At 50.5% G+C, this 14929-nt stretch overlaps 5 protein-coding genes across 5 annotated transcripts; 4 read left to right on the top strand and 1 right to left on the bottom strand.

Annotated features, from left to right (window-relative positions):
- Positions 1-331: 331 nt before the first annotated feature.
- Positions 332-2053, top strand: N7458_012267 (tetratricopeptide repeat protein; the record flags this gene model as incomplete). The annotated part of the gene is made up of 1 exon (XM_056915649.1): positions 332-2053. The coding sequence occupies one exon, from the start codon at positions 332-334 to the stop codon at positions 2051-2053; it is 1722 nt and encodes a 573-aa protein (XP_056760403.1).
- A 791-nt stretch (positions 2054-2844) lies between these two features.
- Positions 2845-4619, top strand: N7458_012266 (fungal specific transcription factor domain-containing protein; the record flags this gene model as incomplete). The annotated part of the gene is given in 7 exon segments (XM_056915648.1): positions 2845-2891; positions 2927-2995; positions 3009-3169; positions 3273-3483; positions 3542-4112; positions 4253-4321; positions 4371-4619. The coding sequence occupies 7 exon segments, from the start codon at positions 2845-2847 to the stop codon at positions 4617-4619; spliced, it is 1377 nt and encodes a 458-aa protein (XP_056760402.1).
- A 1866-nt stretch (positions 4620-6485) lies between these two features.
- N7458_012265 (tRNA lysidine(34) synthetase) lies at positions 6486-7334 on the top strand (the record flags this gene model as incomplete). Its single annotated transcript, XM_056915647.1, has 3 exons — positions 6486-6621; positions 6690-6863; positions 6946-7334. 3 exons carry the CDS (start codon positions 6486-6488, stop codon positions 7332-7334), a joined length of 699 nt encoding a protein of 232 aa, XP_056760401.1.
- A 418-nt stretch (positions 7335-7752) lies between these two features.
- N7458_012264 (uncharacterized protein) lies at positions 7753-8745 on the top strand (the record flags this gene model as incomplete). The annotated part of the gene is made up of 1 exon (XM_056915646.1): positions 7753-8745. One exon carries the CDS (start codon positions 7753-7755, stop codon positions 8743-8745), a length of 993 nt encoding a protein of 330 aa, XP_056760400.1.
- Positions 8746-9049: 304 nt separating this feature from the next.
- N7458_012263 (putative Rho guanyl nucleotide exchange factor) lies at positions 9050-13811 on the bottom strand (the record flags this gene model as incomplete). The annotated part of the gene is made up of 3 exons (XM_056915645.1): positions 9050-9610; positions 9668-11529; positions 11585-13811. 3 exons carry the CDS (start codon positions 13809-13811, stop codon positions 9050-9052), a joined length of 4650 nt encoding a protein of 1549 aa, XP_056760399.1.
- Positions 13812-14929: the final 1118 nt, after the last annotated feature.

The raw sequence follows: 14929 nt of genomic DNA, 5'->3' as shown, positions 1-14929 counted from the left end.
TTATGGAGCCTCAGCCCAAGCGTAACGATCCTGTCACGGGGTTAAGCACACCGCGGCTCTAATTATGGCATTTGCACTCCCCATCTGGATTGTTATTAGGCTCTACGTGGGGAAAGAGCAGAGTCTTCAGCCAATAAAGACCCTCGAATCTGGAAGCATTCTGTCTCAGCTGGGCTGCACCGTGGACACACGCGAACTTACGTGAGGTGAGGTTGGTTGTTTTGCGGTGTAAGCTGGAAAGTCGTGCGCACCACCTTCCCCTCATAAGGCCCCTCACCAATCCTATGCCCCTCACCTGGAATTACAACTTCATTCATGATCCAAACCTAACATGGCAGACGATACTTCCACCCAGAATGTGCCTGAATATGACTTCGATCTCGGTAACTTCGAACGAAAGGTCACTACCAACAGTCCCGCAGCTCAAATCTGGTTCAATCGCGGCCTAACCTGGGCCTATGCCTTCAATCACAACGAATCCGCTGCTTGCTTCGAGCAGGCCATCGATAACGATGAAAACTGCGCAATGGCATACTGGGGTCTGGCATTGACACTTGGACCAAACTATAACCAGCCATGGACGTTCATCGGCGCCGAACTCCCTGAAGTAGTGAAGCGCACTTATAAGGCTTCCCGCAAGGCAATGTCTCTCATCGCTACCGCAACCCCGGTGGAACAGGCGCTCATCACTGCCATCCAGTCTCGCTATCAAAGCGATGAAGTTGCACCGATGGAACAGTACTCACTCCAGGATAAGGCCTTTGCGGAGGCGATGGAAGTTGTATATCGTCAATACGGTGACGATCTCGACGTGGCTACTGTCTACGCCGAATCACTCGTCATCAACAAGCCTTGGAAATTATGGGACCTGGTCACCGGAGAGCCTAGCCCAGGAACACGAACTCTTGATGCTAAGCTGGTGCTCGAGAAAGCGCTAGCGCAGAAAGGAGGATATCAGCACCCTGGCCTGCTGCACAACTACACCCACCTGATCGAGATGTCACCCACTCCAGAGCTCGGCTTACTTCCTTCGGATAACTTGCGTGATCTCGTCCCAGACTCAGGACACATGTGCCACATGCCATCTCACTTAGACATTCTTGTCGGAGATTATCGAGCCGCCATCCTGAGTAACCAGCGCGCAGCACGCGCAGACGAGAAGTTCATGCGCAAGCGTGGTGTTTTCAACTTCTATACCGTTTACCGCATGCATAACTATCACACACTGATTTACGCCGCGATGTTCGCCGGGCAGAAAGCCGTCGCACTCGACGCTGTCGATCGCATGGAGAATACCCTGCCAGAGGAGGTCCTTAAGGAAATGGCCAACTACGCCGAGGTCTTCGTCTCTGTCCGATGGCATGTCATGGTCCGCTTCGGCATGTGGAAGGAAATTATCGAGCGGGCTCTCCCGCATGATCCAGAATTATACTGCGTTACAACAGCGCTGGCATACTACGCCAAGGGCGTCGCATACGCAGCAACCGGTCACGTCCCCGAAGCAGAAAGCCAGAGAGAACTATACCTCGAGGCTGCCAAGCGGATCCCAGACACGCGCCTCGACTGGCCAAATAAATGCATCGATATCCTGGGTGTTGCATCCGCCATGCTGGACGGAGAAATTGAATATCGCCGCCGAAACTATACAGAGGCCTTTGCCCATCTCCGTCGCTCTGTCGAGCTAGATGATGCTCTGCACTATGGTGAGCCGTGGAGCTGGATGCAGCCAGCGCGTCATGCTCTGGCTGCCCTGTTGTTGGAGCAGGGTGAAGTGGAGGAGGCCGCGGCTGTGTATCGCGCTGATTTGGGTCTGGATGAATCGGTGATTCGTTCCCGCCGGCATCCGAATAATGTGTGGGCTTTGCAGGGCTATCATGAGTGTCTGGTGAGGTTGGGACGAGAGGATGAGGCGAAGGTTATTAAGCCGCAGTTGACGACTGCGATTGCTTTGGCTGATGTGCCGGTTACTTCGTCTTGTTTCTGTCGGACCGATACTGCGACGGCGCCGAATGCGAACGGTAGCTGTTGTTCCAAAGGTACAAGCAATCTTTAAAGGTTGATGATGCTTTTGGTCGGGACAACCTTGAGAATGGAATCCTGCCTTTAAACAGGATAAGGGGTCCATTGAATGGTTGTTTGATGACATGCCCATTTTAACTTAACATTAGGAAATAACACTTAGTATAGGCCAGATATATGCATTCATTCCAAGCATATTTCTGGCATTTCTGATTCTTTGGCAATTCACAATTTGCACTTGATTATTCTCCAACGGGGGCTGGACGTGATCTCAACTCAGCGAATAAACTGATCTAGTAATATTGAAGCGAATCCCACCAAAGTTGACTCTTTTACTTCCCAATTTATGCTCACGATATTATCTAGCCATTATCATAAACAAAGTAATTTCTCCTCATGTCAGGGTACCACTTTGGAAGTTCCATTCGCAGGAGGATATTCGGTATTTGGTCCCGGTGTTTCAAATGCCGATGTCGCCCAAACGCCGGCTGTCGTCGGGAGTGGCGGGCCTTCAACGCCGAAAGAATCTGGGAATCGACTTCTTCACCACCACTCGTCACGGCTACACGCAATACAAGATACAAGAAGGCAAACAAGGCCCAGGCTGATTGAGACTCCTCAAAGTCTGAAGAACACCATTGGCTGCATCCAATCCTTGCAGGTAGCGACATATCGCCCCGCCCCTTGGGTCTGCGATTCGGCAACGCGGAATTCAGTAGATTTAACTGAATTGAATTTATACGCGAAGTTCGAGGTCCACGGCAGATCCGATAAGACCACGTCTTTGAAGGCCCTTGCGCCTCAACCTAACTCCAACCAGCGACCATGCCCCGCGCTGCAAAGCCACCCGTGAAAGCTGCATGCCTTGCCTGGTAAGAATACTGTCTATTGGCGCACCACTAAGAAGTTCAGAGTTTGACGAAAAAACAGTCGCTCATCAAAGACTCGTTGCGACGGGGAAAGACCGTGTAGAATTGTAAGTGTTGTAGACCCATAAACAAGAACAATGACGGAGCTAAAATCTGCACATATCAGTGTTTAACCAGAGGCCGAGAATGTAATTATCAGCCAAGTCGCCGCGGTGGGCCCCGAAGAGGAATCCGTTATGCAGAGCTACAACAGCAACATCGTCTTGTATCGGATGAGCAGGGTTCACAGCTTGGATCGTCGCCCTCTGATATCGACGAAAACTTTGGTAAGACCATTCTAGAATGGCAGTCAGTGAATGAAGCAGCATCGGTTCTCACAAATAGTAGAGCCATTGCTAGACAATATGCTCGGTCTTGTTTCGCCACTTGCCGGTGTCCATAATCTGGACATATCTCCAGATGCCCTTTCTGATACCAGTGGAACGCGGCAACTCTGGGGTCAACTCACTCCGAGTGCAGATGACCCGTTTTCGTCGGTGTCGATTCCAGAAGCAGAGCCATCCGCTGTTCGATCATACCGATGTGAAGAGGATATGTATGACAATGAATTGAAGAACTTGACCTCCAGAGCAGAATGCTGATGAGTTTGATAGTGCGAATGCCTACTATATCTACATACACCCATACCTTCCGTTGCTACCGCCTCCTGTGACAGCGCTACGTGAAGATCAGCCTACCCTTAGCCGACCATCAAAAGAGACCAATGAGGCTAAAAAGACCGATTTGCAAATTTGGCCACAATCGTCTCTAAGCCTTGCATTGTCTGCACTCCTTGTCCTGATACCACCTTCTCAGGGTCCATTCTCGATGACGGAGGCAAGTATTGTCCTCAGACGCACATACGCTCAACTCTTTGCACAAGCTGCTTTAGCAAGTGTAGAAAAGGAAATCGATGACATGGGACCTGCAATACACTTCAACGCACCTGGTGCATGCCTGTCTCAAGGACATAGCCCGTTGCATTCGCAGGTGCCTCTTCAAATTGAGCCTATTCTGGCGCTTGTCGTACTCGCGATCTATGAATACTGTCAGCGTGGTAACGTCTCAAGGATGCGAGGCCGGATCAATCAAGCTGTCACTACAGCCATGGATATGTCTCTTCATGAGCTTGGCTCGACGACTACAGTAGCCATCGAAGCACAGAGACGTGCGTGGTGGATAACAGTGAGTCTCGTCCACTCCACGTCGACCTAGGTTCTAACAAATTTTAGATGTTCGTCGCATATCTCTCTTCGAATCTCCACCTGGCGGTATGATGACAACCCTAGTTTATCTCCTATCACCAGCTGATATCATGTTTCTAGCCGCCGGTTGTCACAGCAGACGACCCTCGCATAACGACATCTTATCCCAGTTTCGGTGTACACTTGGAGGTATGAAAAATATCGCCAGTTAAATTAAAATGGTTCTGACTTAAGAAAGCCCTGGGCCCTTTTGATCAAAGCTCAACAAACTCTCTACGCATCCAACCAAATGGTCCAACGAATCGAGCGCATTACGGAGGAAACACCTGCTCCCGACCTTGGCACACAAATCAAAACCCTGGATGCAGTAATCACTACGTTGATGACCAAGTCTGATCAATACCTTCGATGTACGTTTGATGAAGACGGGGAAGGCCCCATAGCCGAGAATATGTGGAGGATCAGCAGAATCGTGATCTACACGTAAGTTGGTCTCCCATCGACGAGGCTGTCAAATGACTAACCGAGTAAATCATCCACAAGTGCTCGCGCCCGCTTGCATCGCTTCCGAGCCTTTATGGACTTTCCATTGTTCCTAGACAGATACTGTCACCTCACCTCTATCAACACCCAATACCCCAACTCATCACCCGTGCCATCTCCAACCTGGGTAACAGACCGTAATTCCTTCTTTCCATTCACCGAACAAGAATCTTCCAACATTTGTCTCAAATCGGCTCTTGTCGTTGCGACAGCCTTCCGAAACCTACCATACCCAAACCCCTACGGCACTCAAAATCGCGAAAGATCCCCAGCGACTTCAAGATCCATGATTTCATCAGTGGGACTTGTCCGAAAATCCCCTCATACCATTCCTTACTTTGCATGTTGTGCTATGCAAAGCTGCTATTCTTTGCTGATGATCCTTCACAAGATTCGTGCATGTTTGGCTACGGATCGTCTGGCGTCTTGCTACCATTTACTAAATAAGCCTGAGCCGGCCACGGAGGTTTCTGATTCCGAACGGTTGATTGAAGAGCTGCGACATGGAGTGGAGTTTTTGGGAATTTCTTTGAAATCTGATCTTATTTTTGAAGGAGTTGGGGGCATGGGGCGCGAGATTGAGCATGCTTATCTAGCGGCCTTTCCAGAATGCTCCGAGTTCTGAATGACCTTGCTCAGTTACTCGGGTAATGCTCACAATCCACTGAATAGTATTGCAAGTATAACGTGTGCTGCGGACTTATCAAGCGTTTCTTGACGAATACTTTCTTTTTCATTCGACCTAGAAGCCGATTCTTGTACTTCACATCCAAGATATCCACACATACAACCTTAATCTGCCCTTGGACTGGCGGCAGACACCAGCATCGGGTATACCTCCTTTAGCTTAATTCATCTGCATCGTGTAGCATATAAAAGTTTTTCTCTGGCCAGGGTTTTGGAAGCATCAATTACTAATATGTTTTCTAGATATCTAACGCACCACGGACGTTATGGATGCAATGAGTGAGATCCGCATGGTCGCAAAAATGATGTTAGAAAACCCGTGGATATCATCTCCCCGAGAAATTCTTGTTTTCGGGAGCCCTAGGGCATCAGTGGCGTTTCCCTCGCTGCCCGTGAATATGCTGCGGCCTTTATTGATGTTTGGAGTCGAAGTCGAAGAGGAAAAAGAAACAACTTGGGTTATATCCTGCATCAAATGCCGGGATCACAGCAGATGTCCACCAAAAAGTCATTCGGAGCTAAGATGAGACTAAACAGCGAGTGCCCTTTTCGCTACGTACTCCAGCATCCTCATAGCCCAAAAGCCTGGATTCTACAGTAGAGAATACGGTGCTAATACATAAAGGTGGTAGTAGTAGTTGTAGAGATATATCTAAAGGGGTGTTTTGGGAGATGGTAATTCAATTATAGCGCTTAACTAAATTTTGAAATGGGGGTGTCGTTTTAGCAATAACATGAGGCCGAAGAATGATAGAATATTAATAATAACGAAAACCCCACGTCATTAAAACCAAGGGAAGCAGTCGATGTTGGCATATGTATACTGTAGTATATTTTGCGGCTCAGGCAGGTCACTGCTCAGTCACCCTCTAACAGAACCAGAACATCCAAAACAAACCCCCATCAACTACCTGGACACACCTTTTGATATCTAGATAAACCAAACTTTTTGCTAAGTTAGAATTCAAACGAGCCAGCTCAAATTCATCCAACTTGCCTATCTTCCATGAATGCAACAGCGGAAAGTGCTATTGGCTGATGAATACCCCGGCCTCGGAATAACAGATTTGCCGGCACCGGACATGTCCATCGTCAACTGGTCGTCGAATAGCGTTCCAACTTCATGGCTGGCCAGAAAGCTATTTCGGTCTCGCAATTTGTCGAGCACTTCCGCCGTGCTTGGCTGAATACACAAGGAAAGTTCTATTCAGGGCAGAGTCTCGATCGGAATGACTTCAATCATCTTCCTCGCAGGATCGGTAAGAAACAAGACCGTGGCCCCAAACAGTCTCTATCAGCGGAAGTCGATGTTGATCATCTTCTACAGGCCTCGCCATCAGCGGCGGTGCCGACTCCATGGCACTTGCATTCTTATGTCGCCAACTAGAACGCTCGGCCTTAGCTGGGCCTATCTCATTCACCGCGTTCGTGGTTGACCATCGTGCGCGCGCAGAAAGCAGTCAAGAAGCACGGACTGTGGCTGGTTGGCTTGATGCAATGGGTAAGTGCTTTCTTTCCCCAATTAAGTTTCTCTTTGTTTAATTATTGTAAGCTCTCAAAATTGTGTATTAACCTAATCATAGGCCTCAAGACAAAAATTCTGGAGCTAGACTGGGCTCAATTCGCAAAGCAAGACGCTCCAGGCGAGGCCAAAGAAAAGTTGGCTTTGCCATCTGCCTTTGAAACGCACGCTCGCTTTCTGCGATTCCGAGCCCTTGGCACGGCTTGCCGAGAAAGAGGCATCACTGCCCTTCTAATGGGTCACCACCAGGATGACACAGTAGAGACCACCATCTGGCGACTTAGTTCTGGAGGAAGAGGCACTGGCCTTGCCGGAATTGCCGAAATTGCTCGAATCCCAGAGTGCCATGGTCTTTTCGGGGTCTCTGAGAGCGGCTCGTCGGTCCAATTATCTCAACATGGCAGGCATGGTCAGATGCCAATGCACGTCCAAGTCGACGACAAAAAATAAAGGCAGCATTTTTTTCAATTCAAAGTCAACCCAAAAAAGTCCCGAACACCATGCACCGAGCATTCCAACATCTGCCACAGCCAACAGACCCGTCTTGCCAGGTGTCTCCATCTCAACTGGCGGGATTCACATCTGTCGCCCTCTCCTGTCATTTCCTAAAGCTAGCTTACTGGAAACTTGCCACCAAAATAAGATACCCTACGTTTCCGATCCAACTAATTTCGACCCAACCTTGACCCCACGCAATGCCATTCGCAGCATGCTCGCTTCAGACTCTCTACCGCGGGCATTGCGGGCACCGTCTATCCTCTCCCTAATACGCTCCAGTCAAGCTTTCCTTCACTCATCAACTCACTTTTCAAATCAACTATTATCGTCAAGATGTCGCATTCTCGACCTGAATTTGAAAGCGGGTACAATGGTTCTTCAGGTCCTTGATATCCCTTCATTTTTGGACCCTCTGCGGTCCCAGTTGGACTCCTCGCGCCGCTTCCAGATTCAGTCGCTCACCCTCCGGCGTATCACCGAAATCGTTTCTCCATTTCATGGAAATTATTTTCCGGTCCGCAGCTACGAGCCGTTCGTTGCGGGAATATTCTCTCGGCAAGGACTCAACATTGGCGCGGGGAGTGAATCAAAGACCGAATCGGCCCTTATTCGGCGGAATTTCACTCTGGGGGGCGTCATGATTCAACCTCTTACTGTGAAAGATACCCAAGGCCAGATCCCTGGTGGCAATAACATATGGCTACTATCTCGCCAGCCATTCTTCAAGAACAAGGCCCCCGTCGCTCGGTTTGATATTACGCTTTCAGATACACCAATGCGCTGGCCTTATTCAGACTCCAGATCGCTTACTGGTTTCGCTCCATGGACTCTGTGGGATGATAGATATTGGTTCCGATTTCAAGTAACCTCCGCCGAGAAAGACAAAGATCAAAAGAATCGGCCTGCCAAGACACGCGCCCTGACACTGGTCATCCGTCCATTTGAAAGGTCTGATTTCTCCAAGATCAACCTTGACCCTTCACTGGTGCCAGAAATGAAACCCAAGAAGAAGAAGTTCGCGACAATCCTACGGAACTTGGTCAGAAGTCGCGTTTCCGAAGAAGCTCCAGGGTCGGCGCGTTTCACGCTTCCGGTGTTGGCGGTGGAAGGGCCCAGCGAAACGTCAAAGCCAGCAAACCATGAGACTGAGCAGCTTATAGCTTTACCGACTCTTGATTTCCCGTTGGATCCATTGGCAAAGAAAAGGGCAACAAATACATGGGAGTTCACTTATGCGGAAGAAAAATGGAAAGTGAAATGGGAATGGATGTACAAAAGGGTTGATGTCGAGGCAATCCGCCTTATGGGCGGGCCCGTCGAAGTCGAAGCTGAATCGGCTAGTGTACACAACAAGAAGGTATGAACCAGAAGTAAAGAGAAAGAAAGCCCTGCCAACATACTCTCCGGTGCTATGCATGATCCAAACCCATCTGTGCAGGTGGGTTGGGGGGTTGACAACAAATAAGAATAAAAGAAATATGCCGATCAATACACAGTAGAAACCCGACCTTGAAATGCCAGGAGAAAACAAAGGAGAGAATAGATGTGGTATCACAGAAAAGAAAAGAAGATCGACGAGTTGTCGAGATGAGTGGGTAGGAGAAATAAAATGAAGGAGTGTAATAGGGTGCTCAATGTTGTGAGCAAGGTTGCCGATCTATCAGAGATCATTGTTCACTGGCTCTGAGCAACGCAGCAGCGGCAGATTGGGCTCTAAGACCTCCAACTTCTCGTTTAAGACGGAAGTTCTCTTTCTTGAGGCGACCAATCTCTTCCAGGGCATTGCTCAACTGAGACTGCAACGCATCCTCTGCACTGCCGGAGCGGACATCTCTAGCAATCTTGCTGAGCTCCGTGTTGAACCGATCGTAGAGTGCCTCGTTCTCCGCACTAGCCTCTCGGTACAGTTCGTCAAGCTTTTTCACGCGCTTTTCGCTCACAATCAAAGAAGACTCCAAGTCTTTTTCAAGAGCTGACGTTCGGCCATTGTACTCGCCAGACATATAGTTGAAACGCTCCTCAAGACTCTCAAGACGGCTTTCGAGGGACAACGCAACGCCTGAAGACTGGCGGTCTTCCGAAGAACCCATGACCGGCTCCATGTAGGAATTTTTTGGTGCTTTGAGTCTGAGACTGTTCATCTCATCGCCAAGGGCTCTCAGATCGTCCCGGAATCCAACTTGACTGGTAGCCTGGGTCTTCTTTTCAGCTTGGACACGCTCGCGAAGCTATTCTAACATGTCAGTGTATTTCGAATAATCAAAAAACGAGGATGTATCGCGAACCTTCTGGGGACTTTGCATCCGCAGTTTCTGCGGCTTCTGGGATGAAGACGAGGATTGCGGACGCTTGGTTTCGGGGCCATTCACAGGAGCGCGTTCGCGAAGGCCCGGGGTCCGTTGAGGTATGCTGGTCGCGCGGGATCGCCGTTTTGTCTCCTGGCTTGGGGAATCGGGAATGTGGCTCTTGGACTTGGCCGACCGCTCTGTCTGGGGGACTTTGGGATCAATATTCTCCTTCCTACTAGGTGTAGAAGGGCGAGTCGGCGATGTCTGCCGAATGGGCGATCCCAGACGAGCAGGCGATGTTGCCTTGGCTGGCGATGTAGCCCTACTCGGTGATGTCAGGTAGCTGCTCTGGGGCCTGGGTTGACTGGTGGGCGTGGTTAACTCGGCTCGCGGCTGGTTCGATGGGGTCACGGGGCGCAAGTAGGGAGTTGAAGAGATATGCGATGCATCGGATGACGCTGTGTCAGGGCGAAAATCAGACAAGGAACTTCTTCTTTTTCTGCGAATTTTGACTACGCCATCGTGAGATATGCCTCGGATGGAGGACAAGGATGGCGGTTGTCCATACCCGGTGCCTGGCCTGGAAATTTGCTCCTCGGACGCGAATCCATAAGGACGATCACGAGAGTTTGGACGCAGGAATCCAAGGCGGGCGTCCACATCTGTAGATTTGGAGCGAAGCAAGGAACCCTTTGGAGTGGGAGGCTCCGAATCGCCTGGACTTTGTCTCTTGCTTAATGTCCGTAGGATCGATGCAACTTTGCTCTCTCCCTCAGCTTTCGAGCTCTCCTTGTGTAGGCTAAATCCAAAGCGCTTGCGGAATGAAGAACTATTCGAGCTCACAGAACCTGTGTTGGCATGTGAAGACTTGGTCTGATCGCAGCTGAGTGTTCCCTCAACCGAGGCTCCTCCAGGAATGAACTCCTCAAAGAGATTGTCAAAGTCGTCGACGAGGCGATCCAGAAGGGATACATGCTGAACAGGTTCTCCTTCTTCTGTGATGACCTCGGCAAATGCTACCGTCAGAGCGCCACGATCCCCATCATTTCCTGAAGCGTCTAGCAGCTCAGCAAGAAGACGAATGATCGCCGCCAGCGCCCGGCGATTCTGTGGGCTAATATCTACCAGGAACTTCCGGAAATGCTCCTCGAAATGGCGCGGAAACATAGTGTCAAACTGGTGCTGAAGAAGCTTGAGTGCAGATGGATCCAATACAGGACCCATGCTGGCTTTCCAGGCATTCTTCATGAAAGTTTCGAAAGCAACAAAGAGTGTATCGACTGGCACCTCCGCTGCTGCTTGTAACTTGCTCGGGCATTCCAGCAGGATATTGTAAAGCTCATTCACCGGTGCGCGGTCTGCATGCTCTCGGGCACGAAGCATTCGCCCAAGAATATTGCCGCTGCGAGATTGTAGAGAAAGCACGTAGGCGGCAAATGTTTGCTCTAGTGATCCAAGTTGGCCATCTGGTCCACGAGCGCCTGACGCTCCAACCACGGAGATCTTGTTCTGGGTATCTTCTCTTTCCCTCTCCTTCTCCTTGTCCTTGTCCTTTCCGGGGAAAGTTGAAGGAAGGGTATTAGATCTGGAAAGATTGGCCCTCGGTGGAGGAATCTTTGGGAATTCACCCAGCAAGGTCGCCGAGTTTGGCTGCTTGATGGTCGGCACATTCTCACGGCTGCCTCCGAGGAGGTTCGATATGAGTTTCGTGGGAGAAGGAGGTCGGAAGCTGCGTGATGATTTGACCTGCGTAGTTAAGCCACCTGCAATATACCGAAGGATCTCGAAGTTTGAGTGAACCAACGGCTTCATCAGCTTTGGGTTACGCGTACTATTCAGAGGCGAGAGGAGAGATTGCACTATATGGTAAATCGTCAATAACTTGATCTGGCCTTCATTAGTTGTAACACTTACGGCGTTTGGAGAGAGTAGGAACAAATGTTTCTGCAGACACAAGATCCAAAGACGGAGATCCGATGACAGAGTCAATCTCCAGCTTGAATTGGTCACCATTGGATGCGGTAATCGACAGCACAACATCCAGGTTAGATCCGTTCAGGATCTCAGTACACTTAGATTTTGGTGTGTCAAAGACCAGGCGAATCGATGATGACTGAGCGTGGTTCAGCGCGACACTTTGACCGTCTTCGCAGACGCATGCCAGAATGCCAGTGATATTCGGAGTGGTTAGGGGGCTGCGCAAGGTCCATTTTCCGCCTTCTCGCTCTTGTTCTGAGAACCTTCCTTCAATCCGAGCCTTCGTTATCTCTTCAATAAGTCGGCCGACCTTAGCTTCGTACATAGCAATGAGTTCCAAAGCAAGAAGGTCGTCGCTACCGTCCGCTGCACCGGAGCCCAGTGGGAGGGTTGCGGGTACAATGAAAAGAATCCGACCACAGGTAGACTGCATGCAGCGAATAGCATGGAGTTCAAGGACTTGAACGACCTTGAGCTCCGCCGGGGGCACGGAGCTTGAAGCATCGTTGGTGGGTGAGGCGGCATTATCAATGTCGGCTAGCAATCCACGCGCAGTGACTCGGCTTTCGGCAGGCTTTGCCAGCAGAACCAAACAGTTCTTGTAAAGAAGCAAAATCCCGGCCGCATATCCAGAAGCCTGGGCGTCCAGTTGGTACGGAGGTGGAATTTCGTTGACATCCACCGCGGTAATCAGACGACCATCTGGGAAGGTCTTGGCAGGCCATCCATCAACAAGCTCTCTTAACCGTCGTAGACTTTGTGCATGGCCATTCGGAGAGGCATTGTCCAGAGCGCAAATCTCTTTCACAATGTCCCGAGCTTTTAACAAAGGACGGACAGCGGGGTGAACCAGGGGTAGACTGTTTGTCATGGTGTCGATCAGAAGACTGTAACGAGGAAGACGCTGGACAGGTTCCATTAACAATGATCGAAGTCTCTGCTCCCCCGTCTCATAGACTCGCCGAGAAAAGCTGGACTGTTTGTCTCTCATGAAAGAGTTCAGCGTCTGTGTAAAACCGGTATGGGCTCGCATGTAATCCGCATACGGTTGCGAGAACTGGGGTAGCCAGTCCAGCAATGCCCTGGCAAACAAGGTTGCACCAATTGCATCCCTAGAGTCCCTCGATGAGCCGCGGTGTGTACCAGATGCGGGGAGTTCTGTGTCTTGGCTGATATCGTCGAGGGCATCCCTCTCTGTCTCTTCTAGTACGTGTCGGATCACATCAAGAAAACCGAGGTTGACTTCCAAAATCTCATTCAAACAGGGTGGAAAGAGTGCCTCCAACGCTCTCTCGTCCGGGCTAGTACTCGTGGGGTCTTTGCATTGAGCCTTTTGGCGAAATTCATCCGCCACTTCGTGAACTAGAGAGTAGACTTTCGCAACATAGCGCTCCTCGGTATCAACAAACTCACACATTGTCAATCGAAGAGCCTCTTTCTGGTTGCGTGTGAAGATCCTCGACTTGCTGACATTAGTCGGCTGTGAGGGGGCCCGCTTGAGTCTCGACGTGGGCAAAAACATTGGATCGCCCAATGCCTGGATGAGGGATGTATATGGGCCGTACTGAACAGTGGGGTTCTCTTCGATATCTGACCCAGTACTCTCCCGTCGCTGGGGGGCTTGAATGGTTCCCACAGGTAGGACAACGTCCATATCAACCCAAGGGACTTTGCGTTCCTGGCATGCACTCCGAATATCGCGCACAATGTCCGATGAGTCCTCAACCTTGACCATACGATTGGCCAATTCCGCAGCATGCATTTCATCAAATAACTTCGGGATCTTCTCACGCTGACTCGTCCGAGCGGTGTCTGTCAGCCGCTTCCTCAGCGGATCTGACAGTTCAGCAAAATATTTCAACATGCTGACCGCAAGGCCTCGAGCCACCGGATCGCCTTGTTTCTCGCGGGGTAGATGGTTGACCGCAGCGTATAACGGCGCAGCAGGTGAAATTGTGATTCGTGAATAGCTTTGCAAACCAGCAGGTGTGAAGATATGCGCCTGGATGCGCGAGCTGCTCACAGTAGCATTGGCTGTCGCAACCGGTCCGTAAAAGACTAGAACAGAGGAGAGGTAGGGATCGACAGTATGGTAAAGACTGAGGTATTCCAGTGGCAAGTCTGACACCGTGGTGCCCGCAGGCGCAGTCGCGTTGACCGCCATGGCGGGGGTCTGTAGCACTTGCCTCGTGCGAGTGGGCAAGTTAAAGTTGACGAGAACGTGGTCGCGGTCGATATTCATGCACCGCAAGCCGTGGTTTAGAAGGAGCGACGAAGTCAGTGGCGATGCGCAATCGCGCGCAGTCAAGAGTCAGCAAGTGAAGGTCGGGGAGCAACCGGAGGGGAAGCTGTTGTCATCGTCAAGACGAAGGGCGGTCGCAACACTCGAGACTCCCCTCCATAGAACCTGTTGAAGATCAAGCGTAGGTGAAGGGGCCATGCAACGAGCTGCAGGCGTATGGGAGGGTTGGTGAGCCACGGAGGATGAGGGGGAAGGGAAGAAAGAGAGTGTGATTGTTTTTGGGGCGGGGGAAATAGTCGATGGATGGAGATACCGGGCGATAGCGCGATAAAGTGGAGGACTAATAATAAATGGCTGGCCTGGGCTGTTTAGCGCCGGAGGCTCACTCACTCACTAGTACTCCGTACGGAGTACACATTGGAGGGCTAAAGGGCCCCCCGCGTCCCTTGTTTACTGTTTGTCGGGCCAACGCGGGCCAGCACCGTTGCTGCTCCCAACCAGCTGCAAGGTCGATCTGACCAGTCACATCGGCGCCAATAGTAGTTTCAATCTTGACCTTCTTGTGGGAGGGCAGCATTTACAATGTCTCAAATAGAAAGTGGAAGGGGGGATGCAGTTGGATGGGGTTGTTATCGATAGTTGACCGAGTACTCACGCCGAGCGCGAGACCAGGATCAACACTAAGGGAACCATTGCGAGACCACCACTAACAAGATCATGGGTTGACATTTAAGCATAAACTCCAAGTCAACGTGGTCTCGGCTCGACGTGGGAGAACAAAGCAATTATAACTCCGCATCCAGGATGGGGAACAGGTGAACAACTGTGGTCGGTCTTGGGGCTGGTCCCAAAGTAGATGAATGTAAACAAACCGGTGCTTGACTGCCTCGTCCTGTTTCGAAAGGCGATTCAAGGAAGCTGGGACACGGTACTGTCGAGGGTTGTCACTTTGAACGGACTGATACTGAGAATATCAATCCATGCTAAAACTATGAGGTCCTGCAGCTGCAGGTCATCGACCGAGTCATGTACGTATAGAT

This window comes from Penicillium daleae (genome assembly GCF_028827525.1).
Source record: "Penicillium daleae strain IBT 16125 chromosome Unknown utg000009l_segment0_segment0, whole genome shotgun sequence".
Taxonomy (NCBI): Eukaryota; Fungi; Ascomycota; class Eurotiomycetes; order Eurotiales; family Aspergillaceae; genus Penicillium; species Penicillium daleae.
Note: the sequence above shows the minus strand (reverse complement) of the source record. Positions and strands in the feature narration are given on the sequence as shown.